The sequence below is a fragment of the Sturnus vulgaris genome, chromosome 3 (genome assembly GCF_052056855.1).
Source record: "Sturnus vulgaris isolate bStuVul1 chromosome 3, bStuVul1.hap1, whole genome shotgun sequence".
Taxonomy (NCBI): domain Eukaryota; kingdom Metazoa; phylum Chordata; class Aves; order Passeriformes; family Sturnidae; genus Sturnus; species Sturnus vulgaris.
Window position 1 is genome coordinate 33,851,704 of NC_142245.1, and position 16,489 is coordinate 33,868,192.

At 39.3% G+C, this 16,489-nt stretch overlaps 1 protein-coding gene across 1 annotated transcript in view; it reads left to right on the forward strand.

Annotated features, from left to right (window-relative positions):
* The window catches only part of KIF26B (kinesin family member 26B), a 270,762-nt gene that overhangs the window by 151,601 nt on the left and 102,672 nt on the right, over positions 1 to 16,489 (forward strand). Inside the window, exon 5 of the mRNA XM_014878071.2 lies at positions 16,060 to 16,243. Within this exon, the coding sequence (XP_014733557.2) occupies positions 16,060 to 16,243 (184 nt within the window). The remainder of the gene's footprint in view (positions 1 to 16,059; positions 16,244 to 16,489) is intronic.

Here is a 16,489-nt window from a genome sequence, read left to right on the forward strand (position 1 = left end):
GTGGGGTGGGAAGTTACTGTGAAATTCAGTCGAGACACCTCCTCAGATGAAGGCTGCTAGGCAGTAATAGTGCTTGCCCAGGGAATTGTAACTCTGCCGTTCCTTCCGGCTTGGTACCATCTCCAAGGATTTGGGAACTTCATGTCTTCACCTCCCTACTGTTGTACTTCTCTGAGGGAAGCTACAGCTCTAACTAGGAACATCTGAGCAAAATGTTTTGTTATCAGACACAAAGAAAAGTTTCTTGCATTTGATTTTCTGTCCTTAATGTAGTAATGATAATGACGGAATGGAAGGCAGTGTAATTAATGTGATTATAGTTATTTGGATGGGGAACTGGAGGAGTTTTATTACCTTCTTTGCTTCTTTTATAAGTTGCAATATACTCATTTAAAAAGTATAATCAAAACAATATGTTTCCTTGGTTTGGACATTATTCATTATGAAAAGTTCCTAACACTGAGATATACAGATGCTTTTTCGTGGAGGGTGGGTTTAATATTACATGCATAAGATGTGCCTAAATGGATCTTTCTCTTTTTGACTCAGCATACCAGGAAGTAAATGGATAAAAACTGGTAAAGCATTGCATCAACATGTAGTAATACTCAGTTATTGCAAGTTTCAATATTATTTATATTTTTATTAGCTGACTTAACTTTCATGCTTTCATCTCTTCTTCTGCTATTTTAGCAGTCCTTCATGGATTAGGAAGCTTTTAGTTTTGTATCTAATGGGGATAAAGAATAGGAAAAATTTCAAACGTTCCATCACCAACCAGCTGCTATGAAATCACACAGAAGTATTTGGAGGAAAGCTAACTTAGATTTCCAGAAAATCTGTCCCAGATGTGTTATGCACAGTTACATCTTAATGCCTAAATTATGTTTTCGGTTCGTAAGGTTTGCAAAGTTTCTATGTGGCACTGCTTTTCTGGATATGGGCTATTTCTGATCTATACACCTGCACAGCCCTGGGACAAGCAGATGGTGTTTGGTTGGGGTAAAACTCCATAAACCTAGGTGGTGTCCATACAATTCCTCCTTTAATTCTTATCAGGCTAACAAAGTAATGCTATATTAATTACTGTTTTTTGGTTTCGCATCAAAAATGAAATGATCAAAATTCTGGTTTGAATTAGGCACAGCATTCTTTTCAACCAGTAACAGACAATTTTATTTCTCTTTCCATCTATGTTAAAGCTTTAAAAAATATTCTTGTGTGGTTTTACGACCAGAAGTGTTTCACTGGTCTTCTTAAAATTCTAATATATACTTTCATCCTAAACACTGTCTGTGACCAAAGCCATTAGCCAAATTCTAACCCCTAAATTAGAAACCTAAGAAACTGAGGATTCCCTCCTCCCCTGTGTTGTGTGACTGTTCTTGTAGAGAGAAAAGGTAGAGCTCTTGGCACCAGTAGCTCTGGGCACCACAGTAGCACCTGCAGGCTCAGCTGGGGTAGTGGCTAAGGAGCCAGCTGGTGTACCACAACCTTGAGGGACCCTTCTAGTGTTCCTGCTAAATTGTACATGGACAGCTGATGCTTCACTCCATAGCTTTTGGACAGAAAAGCACTCCTTTGCCAAGGAAAAGCCACCTGTCCCTTGCCTCCTTGAGAGTGTGTATTCCTGCCCTGAAGAATTCAGACCAGTGTTAGTGGTTAATGTCTGTAAATATGACACACTGATCACCACCCTCATGTCTGAGATTGCCATTTGCAAAAGAATAAAAAATATGTATTTTCCCCTTAGCTTTGGAATGATTTAGATATTATGTAGGCTTAATCTCCATGGCGCTTTCTTCCTCTAATTCAACCTGCAAGGATTTATATAACTGACATTATTACAGACTAATTAAAACTAACAGTCTTCAAATGGTGTCACATACTTCTTTATACTTCCTTTGCTTGTGGCAGTGTGACAGACGGTGTTCAAGAATCCAGAATAACTGTGCTTGTTTCCTGTTATATAAGATGCCTCCTTAAAATAGGCTGCTGACAGACTTTCTGAGTTGGTGCTTTTTTTTCCTTCCCTCCAACTAGCTTCACAATATCACTGAACTTTCAATGTGACTGCCTCTCTGCTTCTGCTATAATCTTATTTAGTCTTGGTAGGAAAGAACGTGAAAACAAGCTTTGTTTTTGTCATTCTGTGCTTCCCTATAGCATCAGATAGAGATGGGTAAATGGCATGGTCACATGCCCTGTATTTATTCTCCTTTAATTGCTAAATGCCTTGCTCTTTGAAGTTCTCATGATAGTGAGTTTATCTGCAGCAAAGGCAGCCAGCCTTTCTCTGCTTGCGAGCCAGTTTTACTCCCAGACAGGTGTTCAAGGGCAGATGCAATTCAGTCATGCTTGAAAAAATTCTGTATCTTGCTTGGTAAATAATGATAGTGTAATCATGTCTTGCCCTCCTAACACACATCGTGGCAACCCCAGCTTGGCTGGCTGCCCCTCCAGCCAACTTTCCTGGGAGCCTCCTAAGAATCATATTGATGAGCTCCATGCACGAGCTGGTTGCCTTGTGCTCTAACTTAAGGGCCTTCTGTAGTCTCCTTCTTCAAGAGAATGAATATTTCATGCTTTTTTTTTGCTTTCAGCAGCAATACAGGGCATACACCGTGGTATTGGATCCAGTCCTCAGACAGGAATTGGTTTCATAATTCGGAAAACGCCTGTTCCTGAAATTTGTCCAGCCCCTTAAGGTCTCATTTGTCTCAGCAGGAACTGAAGGCATGCATCACATACCGAGGAGATGCCTGGGTCCTTGCAATATTTAACTTGCAGAGGAAATTCCTCATACATTCAGAAACAAGTGACCCAAGATTGGCCTCAGTGAGCTTTGGAGCACGACTGTATCTCCAGAGAGTCATTGAAACTGCCCCTTACATTATTGATTCGAATTTAATATTAGATGTGTGAAATACAACCATGCAAAAAGGTCCCACAGATACACTGTTTCTCCTGGCACTAACTGTGTCACATAGTCCATGGGTCTTCCTTCCATATCTTCTTTTTCAGAGATAGGTATCTAGAACAGAAAATAAATCTAAAGGGGAGTATAAATGTTCTCTAGCTGGGGGAACAGAATAGCAAATGAAAGTCTAAGTAGGTGCAGTGGGCAGGAGCTAATTGTAAAATAAAGACTGCAGCATCACCCCTGAGTAGGCATTGGACTGTTGGTGATAAACCAAATGCATTTCATCTGCCTGCTGTGTTTTTGATAGTACCTGTTTAAATGAATTGATGTAACCAGACAAAGAGAAAAACAGGTAACACCACAGGTGGAAAATAGCTACAAGAGAATATAATATAATAAAATGAAAGAAAAAGGAAGTCAGTGATATTGAATGACTGAAAGGGAGAGATCTGTGGCCAGTGGCTTTGTCTGGTGCAGAGTTGTGCTGTCCCAGCTCAGGTGTGGAGCAGTGTGATGGTGTTTGCTCACACTAATGAGGCCCTGAATTGATTCCCTCTCCTGTGCTCCATAGGGCTTTTCTTCTTTGTTTTTGCATGCAGGACTGGTGTGGGTGTTGATCTGTGCAGGGAAAGTGAACTTGGCTGCATTGCACGTGTGTGTTAATATATATAAAAAGCAACAATTTTCGTTATGGGGCATATTTCTTCTTGCCAAAATAATTGTATCAGTAGAGCTGCTCTTGAGTAATGGCAAATTTACATTAGGTAGTACTTTACATTGTATTTCCTAATTCCCCATGTTGTTTAGGAATAAACTGACCAGAATAGATACTTTCACACTAAGAAGGCCATTTTCTGTATCCATGCTGTTGAAATTACAGTGGGATAACTTATATTTAGGCAGTGGTAAAAAAAAATGTGTATTTATGTGGCTTGTCTGTCCATATCAGCTTTGCAGTGCTTTTGCATTGTGAACAAACAGTGTATGCCTATGGCCTGCCCACTGAAGCACCCTATCAGGGAAAAGAATCAAGTTTCTATTTAGAAATCTATTATATCTTGTGGTGTAGAAAGGTTGCATTATCAGCTACTTCAAGCTAAAATACTTTAAATCCCTCTTGCCCCCCAATATTTGTCAGTCTTCTGAGTTCTAACATTCATTCTTGAATGCCTGCTTGAATAAGGCTACTTCAGTGATGCCCACAGTTTATGGTGATATTGCAAGTGGGTAAAACAGAAGATTTACTAAAAATAACCTAATTTTGGAGAGCATGACCTCATGTGTGGCTGATTACAAAGCTGAGCAGGGCCCCACTCTTCACTGCAAGTCTAATGGGTCCTGTTAAAGACAAAGGACTGCTGTTAAACTCTGCAGCTCAATGAGAGGGTGCAGGGGAGTTTTTTGATTGTGAGAAATCAAAGTGCTACGATATACTGCTATCTGCAAAAAGCCTTTTAGAGAGAGCTGACTGCCAGCTGCATTCGCTGGGCGCTAGGTCACAGAAGAATTAGGGTGAGAGCATGAAGGAACAGTCACAGTCTGCTTGAGGCTCCACAGACAGTACAGCACAGGTTTGTTAAGAGCCCAGGAGGCCTAAACTGATAAAGCTAGGCAGTTTGAATAAGTCCCAAATGGATCAATATCTCCCAGATAGAATGAAATTTTCATTTTGCTCTGAAGCCTCAACAGGAATACGTTTCACTGTGAAGGAGCTGGAGAATTCTTTAATTCAAAGAGGCAACCCCAGACATGCTAGATCTGTTGGTCAACTTAATTTTAACTATACTACCCAGTCAATAAGGCTTCCATCCTCTCTTGTTTAAATCAGATAAAAGCATTTCAAGCGAAAGCAGAATCTTGTGATGTTGGAAACAAAGTTCAGAATTTTATTTTCTGGCCAGTTTAGGTTATTTGAAATGACCAGTATATATACCAAATGTGTGAGTGTGATCAGGTTTCCAGAATAGAAAATAATGACTTCTCTTTTTTGCAAACGCAGGGTGAGGAAGCATTTGGCCTGCTTGTGCCTTGCTGCAGGAGGCTGTAGTAGGGCAAAAGAAACAGATTAATCTCTCTGTTATCATCTGCTCTGGAAAGCAAAATATACTCATTTTTTTTCTGTATGCAGAAAGTGCTCTCTTCTCCTGTCTTCTGTCTTGTCTAAAAGAAATACAGTGAGAAATACAGTTTGTGTCTTATTCTTAGAGGGGTCCATGTACATTTTAAGAGTCAAAAGATTTTTCAGGGTGATGTTGCCCCTTGTTTTTGTGTATCTACCATGGACCCAGGAGACTCAGAGGCTGCAGTCCCTTTGGTGCTATGGAAGAGCATACAAGATCCTTGCTAATTCCTCTGATATCCCTCACCCCTGCATCCCCCACTCTCAGCTGTATTTCAGCAATATTGAACAGAGTACTGGCACTTTATTCAGGTGGAACAGAGCTGCAAATATTGGTGCTATCAACAGATCACAAATGAGATTGAGATCCAAGTAAAATCAAACAGCAAATGCATTTTCCTGCCTTTTTTATATGACACAGGATGAGTTTAGAGAAGCATTTTTTCATAAAATTTTGAGCCATTTTAATTATTTTTCCACTTCTAGAGGTATTTTCAAAAATTTGGTTTTTCTAAGAAACAAGCTTGTTCAGTGTAGCAGTTTGTCCAACTATCTGAGAAGTGCCCGCAGAACTGAAAATTAATTTACTTTCACTGAAATTTGAACAGGTAATAAGCAAAAAGCTGCAGATTAACGGCTTTATATGTCATAAATTCTGCTTTTTGGTGCCTGTACCACACGTCTTTAGAGTTCAATTCTTCCTGGCAATGCCTTACTACTCCGTGTGGTGTATTTAATTTCATGTGGTTTTTTTGTTTTTGTTTTGTTTTTGTGGTTTTTTAAAAATTTTTAAAAAATGATTTTATTTTTGTTTTTTAATTTCACTTTACTGGAAATAGTAAAGAAAAGGAACAAAAGGTTTGTTTTAAAAATATCAGTAATTGCCAACACTAATAGTGTTGCCCAGTTTCATAATTTTTTATAATCATTCTGCAGCATGATTAAAGTAGGTTAAATATTAAAGGTCAGCTCCCAAAGGAAGTGGGGTCCAAGCCAGCAGAATGCTGAGCATTCCTGCAAGAGGCTGGGCACATGGAACTTCTCCTACAAATGGTAGGATATGAGGACATTTAGTGTTGTGTAGAATTACTGCCTGAGTCTCCAGTAAATAGAGAGAGGTCTTATCACAAAACATTGAGGGTGATGTGGATGAAATTTGTGTCAATTTTTTTTCTCAGCAAGAAATGTGGTCTTAATTCAAGTTAAATTCATCAGCTTCTGCTGATTAGCTAATGTCCTGCCAGAAAGTAAACAATAATCAAGAAGTTTTTAAATGTATTTTGGTTACAACCTTGCAAAAAGAAATAGCTATTACTTTTTTCAGTTTGGAATTGTAATGCAACATGTCTCCACTTATTTTTAGATTATTATTCTAAAACTTAAAGCTTTAATTTTCAATTTCATAAATTTCTGAGACTGATGCTAGATGATTCTGTTGAAAATTTTCAGAGAAAATACATTTTGAAAGAAAAAAATACAGATTTGCATTAACATTTCTTTTCATAGCATCATTGGATCATGGAGGCTGGAGGGTATTTAAGGATATTTCTACCAATTTTCTGCTCAAAGCAGGCTCAACTCTGAGATCACACACATTGACCAGGCCTTTACCTATTTGGGCCTTAAATTTTCCCAAGCACAAAAACTTCACAGTGTTGCTTTGCTGCCCCCAGGGTGAAAAAGCTTTTCTTCATACTGTGTCCAAACTCCTCTTGCTTCAACATATGCCCACTAGCTCTTGTTCTCTTCCATACCCTGGTATGGAGCACAAGTCCATCATCTGGGGACCCTCCTTGTAGATACTGGTGGGGATGCTGTTAGGCATCTCCAAAACCACTGTAAGTATTTGTGTGAATCTGCCAAGAAAATCTAGATGAATTTATTATTTCCAACCATTCGTTGATTTCTTTGTGCTTCAGCTTATCTCTAGGAAGGTGGGATCATAAAATCTCTTTCTTTTGTTTTGTCTACTTTGCTTATAAGCTGTTGGGATTGGACTGATTTTAGTCTGTTGAGAGGAGTACCTCAGACTTGGACCTTAGCATGCTATTTATAGTAATTGTTATATTCTCCAGTAGCTGAAAACAATTTGTATCAAAGAATTATCACAATCTCATGGTGGGGACTTAAATAAGTACAAAGTAAAACTAACAGGAACTCTTAGAGGAAATATTTTTTGCTGCAACAGGAGATGGCTTGTCAGAGCTGGGCTTAAGTGCATTGAATTTGAGTGCATCTGCATTGTCAGAATAGTTTACCATTTGTATGCTGGTGTTATTTTAAGTGTGCTGACCTAAAAAATATTGATGAGGCAAAACCCGCTGTCAAACATACCTGCCTTTTAACCTTTTTATGGTTCTGCCAACCGGAAAGTTAAACAATGACAAAATGGACTGTGAATCTGTGTGCTGGCTGCTTTTTCTCCTGGTGTTATGAGAGGTTTTTGCTGAATGGGACAGATATGAAGCAGAATAGCTTTCTGCACAGTATGTGGTCAGGCTTTAACATTCAAGGTAATAGAATAACTGTAATCGTATAAGCTCCATAAAACTTACAGCTGAAGAATTTTCTTTATGTGATTTTGAGGACTGTTATTAAATGGTCAGTGGCTTGTGGGCCCCAAATTGCAGAGCTCCTGTTAGTCATGTTTTTGAGCTGTCATGACTGCTCATGAGGAGAGTCTGACTAACCCAGACACAGGGAAAATCTACCAGCTATTTCTTAGGGAACTTTCACGAGAAGGCAGTGTACCTGTACATCTATACCTGTAATATTTTATAGTTAACAGCTGTAAGGTCTGTGTATATTTCTTGTTGTACACAATAACACTTCAAAGATAAAACAGTGCTCATCTCCTTCCTTATTATTTTGTGGCAATGCTGACACCTTGCAAAATAAATCATCAGTATAAATAGGCAATACTTCTTAACACCCAGAGGCTGAGCTGAATGGGGACTATTTCTGACCTTTCCTTGGAAGATACTAGAGCCATTGCCCTCAGCTCTGTGTGACTGAAATAAAGGCTACTCTGATCTGAAAATGGGTTGTCAAATAACCGTGGTGGTAAGTGATAAAGACATTTGAATAAATTTGAGTTATAGTAAATATATCTGGTTTTCTTTCTATATTAAGCTAGTGCAAAGCATCTTACTTTATTTTATCCAAGTATAATGGGTCAGCTTGCTTCATGCATTAAGCATGCAGTGACACATATCCAATTGATCCTCAGAGCTTTCCAAGAAAAGGATAATGTGAGCACTGTCATCTGCCTGACTACCATTTTTTAATAAAACCTTTTTTCATGGAGAATAATAAGATAGATTAATAGTAGAAACAACCTTTACCCACTCTTTAAAAAATTCACTAGTTATTTCTCTTCTTTGTTTGATTGCTGATAATTTTTCATATGGTTGGGTTCTTCTGCTGGTTGCCAAAATCATTCTTTGTTTTCTCTAAAAATTCAGGTTGATATGTGTGTCTGCAGTAATGCAGCAGAAAAGGCAAATCTGGTCATTTTTATCATGTGTGCGACCACTATCTTGGTTGGTAATGCCTGAAATTTAGGAACCATACTAAGGAGAGAAGAGAATGAGGAGAGAAAAAAAGCTCAAAGTAATCAGAAATTATCTTTCTCTAGCGAAATGTATCAAGATATTGAGTCAAGATGTAGTTGTCTTGATAGGTACTATTGAAGGACAGAGGCCTGAGCTCTTGTAGAAATTCCAGCTGTGATAGTTCATTTGAGTTGTTACATGTTTTGCCAACATTACCTTTCTGCACGAGCGCTAATGAATGATCCTGTTGCCAAAGTCAGAAAGACATCTGCCACCAAATCAGAGTTTTCCAGGAACTTATAGGTTAGATAAAAAGATCTCTGCTGGAATACAGTGCTACCTGGTGAAGAGAATGTTGTGAATCAAACAGTAATGACATGAGAAGGGGTCTGTTTCAAATCTTGCAATATCCTTCTCTGAAAAGATGAGTTTCCCCCAAATAACAGCTGTGTAGAATGTGAGTCCTCTGTCCCATGGTGCAGTTGTGTAGCTCATTAAGCTATTGGTCTGCAAGCATATTCCTCATCTTTGTTTTGGTGCCATCTAGGAGCAGCTCTGTTGCCAGTGAATTTACTCGTCTTTGAAGCTGATACAAGAGCATGTCTGTGCTGTTAATTTCACTGAGTTTGCCTGTGTGCCTCAGCTTTTATAAGACCTATCCTGAATAAAGTTTGAAGTCCTATTTTGACTCTTTTAGAATTAAATAAGTTAAAAATAATGAGTTTCTTGGCAGTTACAGTACAGTTCCTGGGGAGAGTGCAGTCACTAAAGCACTGTGGCCAAAATATCTGAACTGCCACCCAAGATGTGAAAGATTACAGCCTGGGACAGCTTTATTGTTGCTATGAAATTGAATGCATGCATAAAAATAAAGAGAACAATACGGGGCAAGTGTTTACTGGGCATTAGAGAGATGTTTATTATACCTTCCACAGAATAAGCAGAAAGCTCAAATTATGTCCAGATTTTAAAGGCATTGTAAAATAATTAAACACAAATACTAAGAATCTTACTGGAACTACAAATCCTGAAAATGTTCCTCTGAGGATTTTTATTTCATTCCTTACATATCTTACTAGGCTGCAACACCACAGCCCTGGGTTTGGCCACCCTGAGAATTAAAGTGGAATAAAGTTGTCCTGATTCTTGTTTATAGCTTGTAGCTTCCTGTTGGAAGGCAGGGAATGAGGACTGAGAAGGGACATGGCAAGCCAGCTGCAAGATTTTATCACTCCTTTTGCTTTCACTCTGGGTGAGAAAAACTGTTCCATGTAGAGATATGAGGAAAAGCTCTTGGAGGCTGTTCTTGTTTCTTGAACAAGATTCCCAGGTGGTAGCCCTGGTTCACAGCAGATGGTGGAGGGGTGGCAGAGCAAGCTGTTAGCTTGTGGGCTAAACATCCTCTAAAGCATCTCTCTGCTCTTTGCTTCAGAAGATGCAAGGTAAGGCACAGAGGAAACCATGGCTCCTGGACAATTCGTTGCCCTCCAGATAGGAATATGAGATTTATATGAAACTGCATTTCATGCCACATGCCTCGGATTTTAAGGCTGGGAAAGACCTTGCCATAGTACTTCAGGCGTATTAGCCATGTCAAATAAGTATGATTTAAGACACCCTTGCTACAAGCCCATTTAGGAGGTAAAAGCAGTAGCAGCCCAGCCAAAATAAATGTGAGGAAAGAAGCAAGGGAAGGAAAGGAAGGAAGTGGACAGGGCAGTGGCAGGTGAGGGGTCTCCCCTTTTGGTGCTAATAGTCAGGTCAACCTGGCTGTAATGTTGCCTTACTGAGCCTGCATCATCTATGCAGGTGAATGGAAGAAATAGAATCATTTTTGGTGAAAATTCAAAGAACCTAGGTTAGATCTCTATAATCAGAAAATGTGAACATCCCCTTTAGTGCACTCTGTCCAGTTTGTATGGGCAGCATATAGGTGATATAATTCAGTAATGAAAGATGCTGGACGAAATGCTCTTTAGGGACTCTTTGTGACTGAAAATCAAGATTAGTTTTTCTTACAGAAGAAGATTCTGCATGATTGTAAATTTGCTGTATCCCATTGTTTTCTACCTTCCAGCTACATGAGGACATTTATATGATATGATGACTCATTTAGTATAAACATATTTACCCAAAACAGAAAATACACTTGGAAACCAGGTTGGCAAACATTTGAGTTGGAAATAATCAAAACTAATGGCAGGATTCCAGGGTACCTCTGTTTGACATTCTATCAGTGTTGTTTAACTCCAGCCAAGAGCCAAGCCCAAAGCAGTCACTCACTCTCTCCCCTGCCAGTGGGACTGGGAAGAGAATGAGAAGGGTAAAAGTGAGATTTATGGGTTGAGATAAAGTGAGTTTAGAAGGGAAATCAAAAGCCACACACACAGGCAAAGCAAAACAAGGAGTTAATTCAGTGGTTCCCAGGCAGGCAGGTGTTCAGCCATCTCTGGGACAGCAGGGCCATCACACGAAATGGTACTTGGGAAGACAAACACCAACATTCCGAACATTCCACCCCTTCCTCCTTCTTCCCCCCACTTTTTATCCTGAGCCTGATGCCATGTACTCTGGAATAGCCCTTTGGTCAGTCTGGGTCACCTGTCCCAGCTATGTCCCCTCCCAACCTCCCGTGCACTCCCAGCCTCCTCACCAGTGTGGGTGGCTGTAGGAAAAGCAGCAAAGGCCTTGGCTCTGTGTAAGCCCTGCTCAGCAATAACAAAAACAGCTCTGTGTTATCTTCACTGTGTTCAGCACAAATCCAAAACACAGCCCCACACCAGCCACTGGGAAGAAAATTAACTCTACCCCAGCTGAAACCAGCACAGTCACACAGTCAGTTAACTAAAATACTACACAGATTACATTTTACTTTGTAGATGACAGTCAAGAACTTCTCCTTTTTTCTACAGGAGGAATTATGTCTTGGGTTAACAAAAAAGAGAGAGAGAGAGAGAGAGGACATCAATACAGCTGTTATTTTGAGGGTGTGGTGGTGTCTTTCACTTATAGGGGCTCAACCTGAAACCATAGGATAGGAATGTTTCATGCTAGGTGACAAACACTGCTAATCACAGATATATTGGTCTATTTTATAACTGCTGATACAGCTGCACAAATACACTTGGAAAGTTTGCTCAGAAGACTGATTTCCAAACTAAACTTCCATTTATTTTCCAACGTACATTAAGGTACAGCAGGCAAGGCAGTTTTTTTGGTAAGTAAAGGTAGTGTTTTAGTTGCTTGGGAAGATGTTCAAAGTGTCAAATTAACTGTCAAATCATGGCTCTGGTAAGCCATCCCTTGCACAGATAAAGTTCATACCTTACTCCTTGAAAGGTGTACCCACCCAGAAGAATTTTCTATTATGAAATGGAATGTGTATCTCCAAATAAAGAAGAAAAATAGATTTTTAGTTCAAATTAGAATTATAAATATTTACAATAAAGTTAGTTAATACATGGCTGTTTAGCATCCACAGCTTGTGAGTAATTTCCCCTGTGGAAAAGAGGATATGAAAATGAAATTTCAGTTCCTATTTTGACAGAGAAACTGATATGCCAGCTCAGTAGCTTCTATGATGAAATTTTGTTTCCAAGGGTAATGAGCATCTTAATGTAGTATGAACATTCAGTAAGGAATAATTATAAGAGATACACACCTAAGGAAATCTCTTCAGATGTCACTGATAATGGAATGTGTCAGCCAGTGTTGCTTATCAATGATCTTTGCTGGCACAAGCGTGAATAATATTTTAAGTATCCACTTAATGTTCCATCTGCTTTTGAATCTAATGAACCTAGTGTGGGCTTACTGACCTCTACTTTGACGTTCCTAAAGTTTTAACTTTGTCTTGGATGATGTGTTGCTGAAAAAAACCCTTTCTTTTATCAAGCTAAACAAGTGTCCCTTATTAGCATTAATTTAGCAGCCTGTGTTTGAAAATCCCAGCCTGCTTGTAAAGTTTTAAGGGGAAAAATATATATTACCAGTTCTGCATAGGTGGGGTGTGAAAACTATTCTGACTGCCCAAAGATATGTATCATTAAAGTTCTATTTTAAAAAACAAAAAACAAATTTCTTTCCTTTCAAGAAATTCTCTCAGTTTTTGCTATGGATCAGGTGGGCTTTCAAAGCATTTCCCCTTTCCTGCCAGGGCAATGTATTAGATTTATTTGGATTGAACTTTAATCAGCTTTCTAATGTCCCTCCTGCAATTTCAGCTCTTGATCTTGTGATTATTTTCTCTGCCAGAAATCTTGTAAGCCTTCAAAAAGTCTCCAGCTGCTTGTTTGCATCAGAACTCTCAGGAAAGAAATAGTCCAAATTATCTGACGGTGTTAATCCAAAGTATATTAGCTAAACTGGATTAAATATGCATTCTTTTGGAAGATAATTCAGTAAAATGACATTAAAGACAATTCTGTTGTGAACGAGTATGTCCACACAGTGGTCTAATGCAGTTTAAATTATGCAGTTTGAAAATTGAATTTGGATCAAGTTCCTTGTGTGTCCCCGTGGACGCACGCAATCCCTACCACAGCCATACCACACACAGTGGGGACGTGGTTTGCAATGCACTGGAGCCCCCTGCACACCCCTGCATATTCCATAGCTGATATCACTTGGCTCAAGTGGGAGCTAATGCAACCTGGAGTATGATCAGCTTATTGTCAGTACATAAAGCCATGCTGCCATCTCTGCCATCACCATTACTGCAGCAGTATGCAGAGTCTCAAGTGGAAATCAGAGCCCTATTATGCTAGATATTCAATGAAAAATATAAAATAGCTGGCTCCTGTACAAAGAGCAGAGCCTAAACAGCCTCTGGCAGAGCTGTGAGCTGCACTGCCCTCAGCTCTCCCAGGGTCCAGCCTGCTGCTTTGCCTGAGAAGTCTGGTGGAACAGAGGGTCTGCATGGGAGAGCCAGGCCTCTGACTTGCCTGGAAAAGTGAAATACAGGAATTTCTAACCTCCTGTGCTAGACTACAGGGCCAAATCAGTAGCAGCTGGCATGACCAGCTGTGTTTGGAGCAATGCTAGCACTCAGGCTGAAGGGTTTTGCTCACGCAAATGTGCTCACAAGGAAGCCACAGTATGGATTTGTGTCATATTGCAGCCTACATGTGGTTAAACTATCCTTCTCTTCCAGCTAAATGCTCTGGGAATTACCTGATGGCTTATTGCCTTTTTGATCCCCTTCAAAATTCAATCCAGTCTTATAGGGCTTGTAAATGATTCTCAAGCCTGCCATGCATTGATTTCTTCTCCTTGGGGAAAACCAGAGAATCCCATGAAGTTGTGAGAAATAGTTCATGGCTTTTCATACATTTTGCTGGTCACAGGCCAAAAATATAAGGAAAATGCAGGTTATTCCATTTGTATGCAATCTCAAAGGTTATAACTGTCAAACTATAATATAGTTCCACGATTTTGAAAAGGCCAGGTACCTCCAACAATGTGTTTTCTTGAAGAAAATGTCGGCTGTGTGCTTGGTTGGGTCACAGAGTGGTTTGTATTACACTGTCAGCTTTGTAAAAAGAGCAGCAAATTCTGGAGGAGCATTGAATGGCAAGAGGGATAATGGCTCTGTCAGTCAATTCAGGAAACAGCTTTTAGGAAATATATTTTCACTGGGATATGAGTCAGTGAGACCAGATAGATGGCCATAGTGGATGGAGCCACTTCCTATATTTCACACTGGACTAATGAGCTTTACCACAGGGGTAAAGCTTTCAGTATGTTTGAACAACATTTATATTTTCAGTTGTTGCACACAGAATACAAGACTTCTCTTAAAATAATTTTACAGTGAAACTAAGATGTACAGAAGATCTTGATTCATCATGGACAATTTCATAAAAGGGTTAGTGATGGACATTGTGGAAGCTGAAATAATTGAATCCTCTCAAACCATGGAAATGTTACAAGGAAAGGGAAAAATTATTTTGACCAACATGTTTTGAGTATGTTTTCTTTGGAAAAGAAAGTGTATGCTTAAATGAGAGGGACAGGTTATGAACTGCAGGCTTGAGGTCAGAGTAAAGAAAAAGTGGTACAGAAACTTCTGAGTTCTAATTCTGTGTCAGGTCAGTTAAAAATCTCCTAGTGTTTTTCTTTTACTAGAAACAAATTTATCTGGGAGTGCTTTGCACTTGGCATAGGCTAAAAGAATACACCCTGGTGGTGCACAGAGTGTACTTGTGACCAGCTGCCATATGGCAGTGTCATACCAAGCAGTAATTTGTCCATGTGTCTGAGACAACTGATACAAACACAGGTGATTTACATATTGAAATGCATGTGTGTATATATTCAGTCTCTCTTCCCTGACTCCTTTGCGTAAAATGATGTCATTACTTTTGTAAGTTTTGAGTTGCACAATATAAACTGATACCAGTGTAATGGAGCTAAAGCTTCTTAAAACTTAGAAGGATTTAGAATTCTTGGTCTTGAGTGACGCGCTTCAGCAAAGTAAGGAGAGCTACTGAGCTACTGTCAGCACAGATTGCTTTTATACATATATTAAGTCTCAATTTGTCTGCCAATGCAAACAAAATTGTTCTATCCATCTCTCTTTTGAGTTGGTACTCCTGCTGATCTGCTCTGCTTAAAGTGCTCAGTTCTGCAGCAGGGAAACCATGGGACAGCAGGATTAATATTGATGTTATCCCTGGGCAGCGCAGGATGCACAAGAGTTGGAACAAACCAGCTGCAACAAAGACTTGAATGTTGCATTATCTCTCAAAATAAAGCGTTTTGCAAAACAGAAGTACTGAATGCTTCTGCTCCAAAAAAGCTTGGCTTTTAAATCAAACTCTAGACAAACTTCAGCATTCTTATTGGAGAATTCTGTACTAATAAAAACAGTCTTCACTATTTCCCCTGCTTAGTGGTTAGTGCAGCTGGAGTTTATATGATTGTGTCCATCTCATCACAAACAGCAATATTTTCACTGGTCAACATTTGTTCAACTTTTACACTGGCTTATGTTTTAAGAGGTGATAAAAATTTTGAACTGCTAGTGCAAGGCTTCTTACACCTCAGCAGAGTCACCTGAGCATTTATCACTAATTAACTCTGCACAAATATTCGTTTTCTAATCAGTGACCTGTGATGAGACACAATTCTGTGTGAACCTTTCATAATTTTAAAACAGAAATTGCCATACAGCTCATTGGTTTGGGTTTGGAGCTTTCTTGCAGGCTGAATTATTTCAACAGATAAAATAGTGACAGAGGCCTGATTGTGACCCTGCTTAATGAAGGCTCTAAATTTGGAGCAACTTTGTGGTCAATGGCATTAAAATAGTACTAAGGACTGAAGAACAAGAATTATAAAACTATCGGGATCAATGATGTCAAAACAGAGCCTACGTAAATAGTAACCTGATAAATATTTTTATTTGTTCTTGTTGATGAGTTTGAGGTTGTTTTAGCTTACTATTGTCATTTTTCCCACAGAGCTGCTCAGAAATTGAACCTGTCTTCCAAAAAGAAGAAGCACAGGCCTTCTGCATCATCTGTTCCTGAATCTCCTCTCTTCTCTACCTGCTTCAGCAGTATCCTTCAGACTTCCCCACCCCCTGCACCACCATGTTTGTTGAGGGCAGTCAGCAAAGTGAAAGATACTCCTGGTTTGGGCAAGGTAGGCCTTGCAAATATCACTAAAATACTGATTTTCTTTGGGAGAAGATTTTGTCCTTGTGCAGAACTTTAAGGGAATGGGAAAACCATGTCCTTTCTCAGTTGGCTATGCTGTAGCTGGTCCCTGAACACGTGTAAAAAGACCTAACAACTTGAGTTAACTAATGCAAGTGAATTTCTAATAAAGTTAAAGTTGACTTAGCACAGACAGACCTAGTTGTGCAGCAGTAATACATTCAAAGCCCAG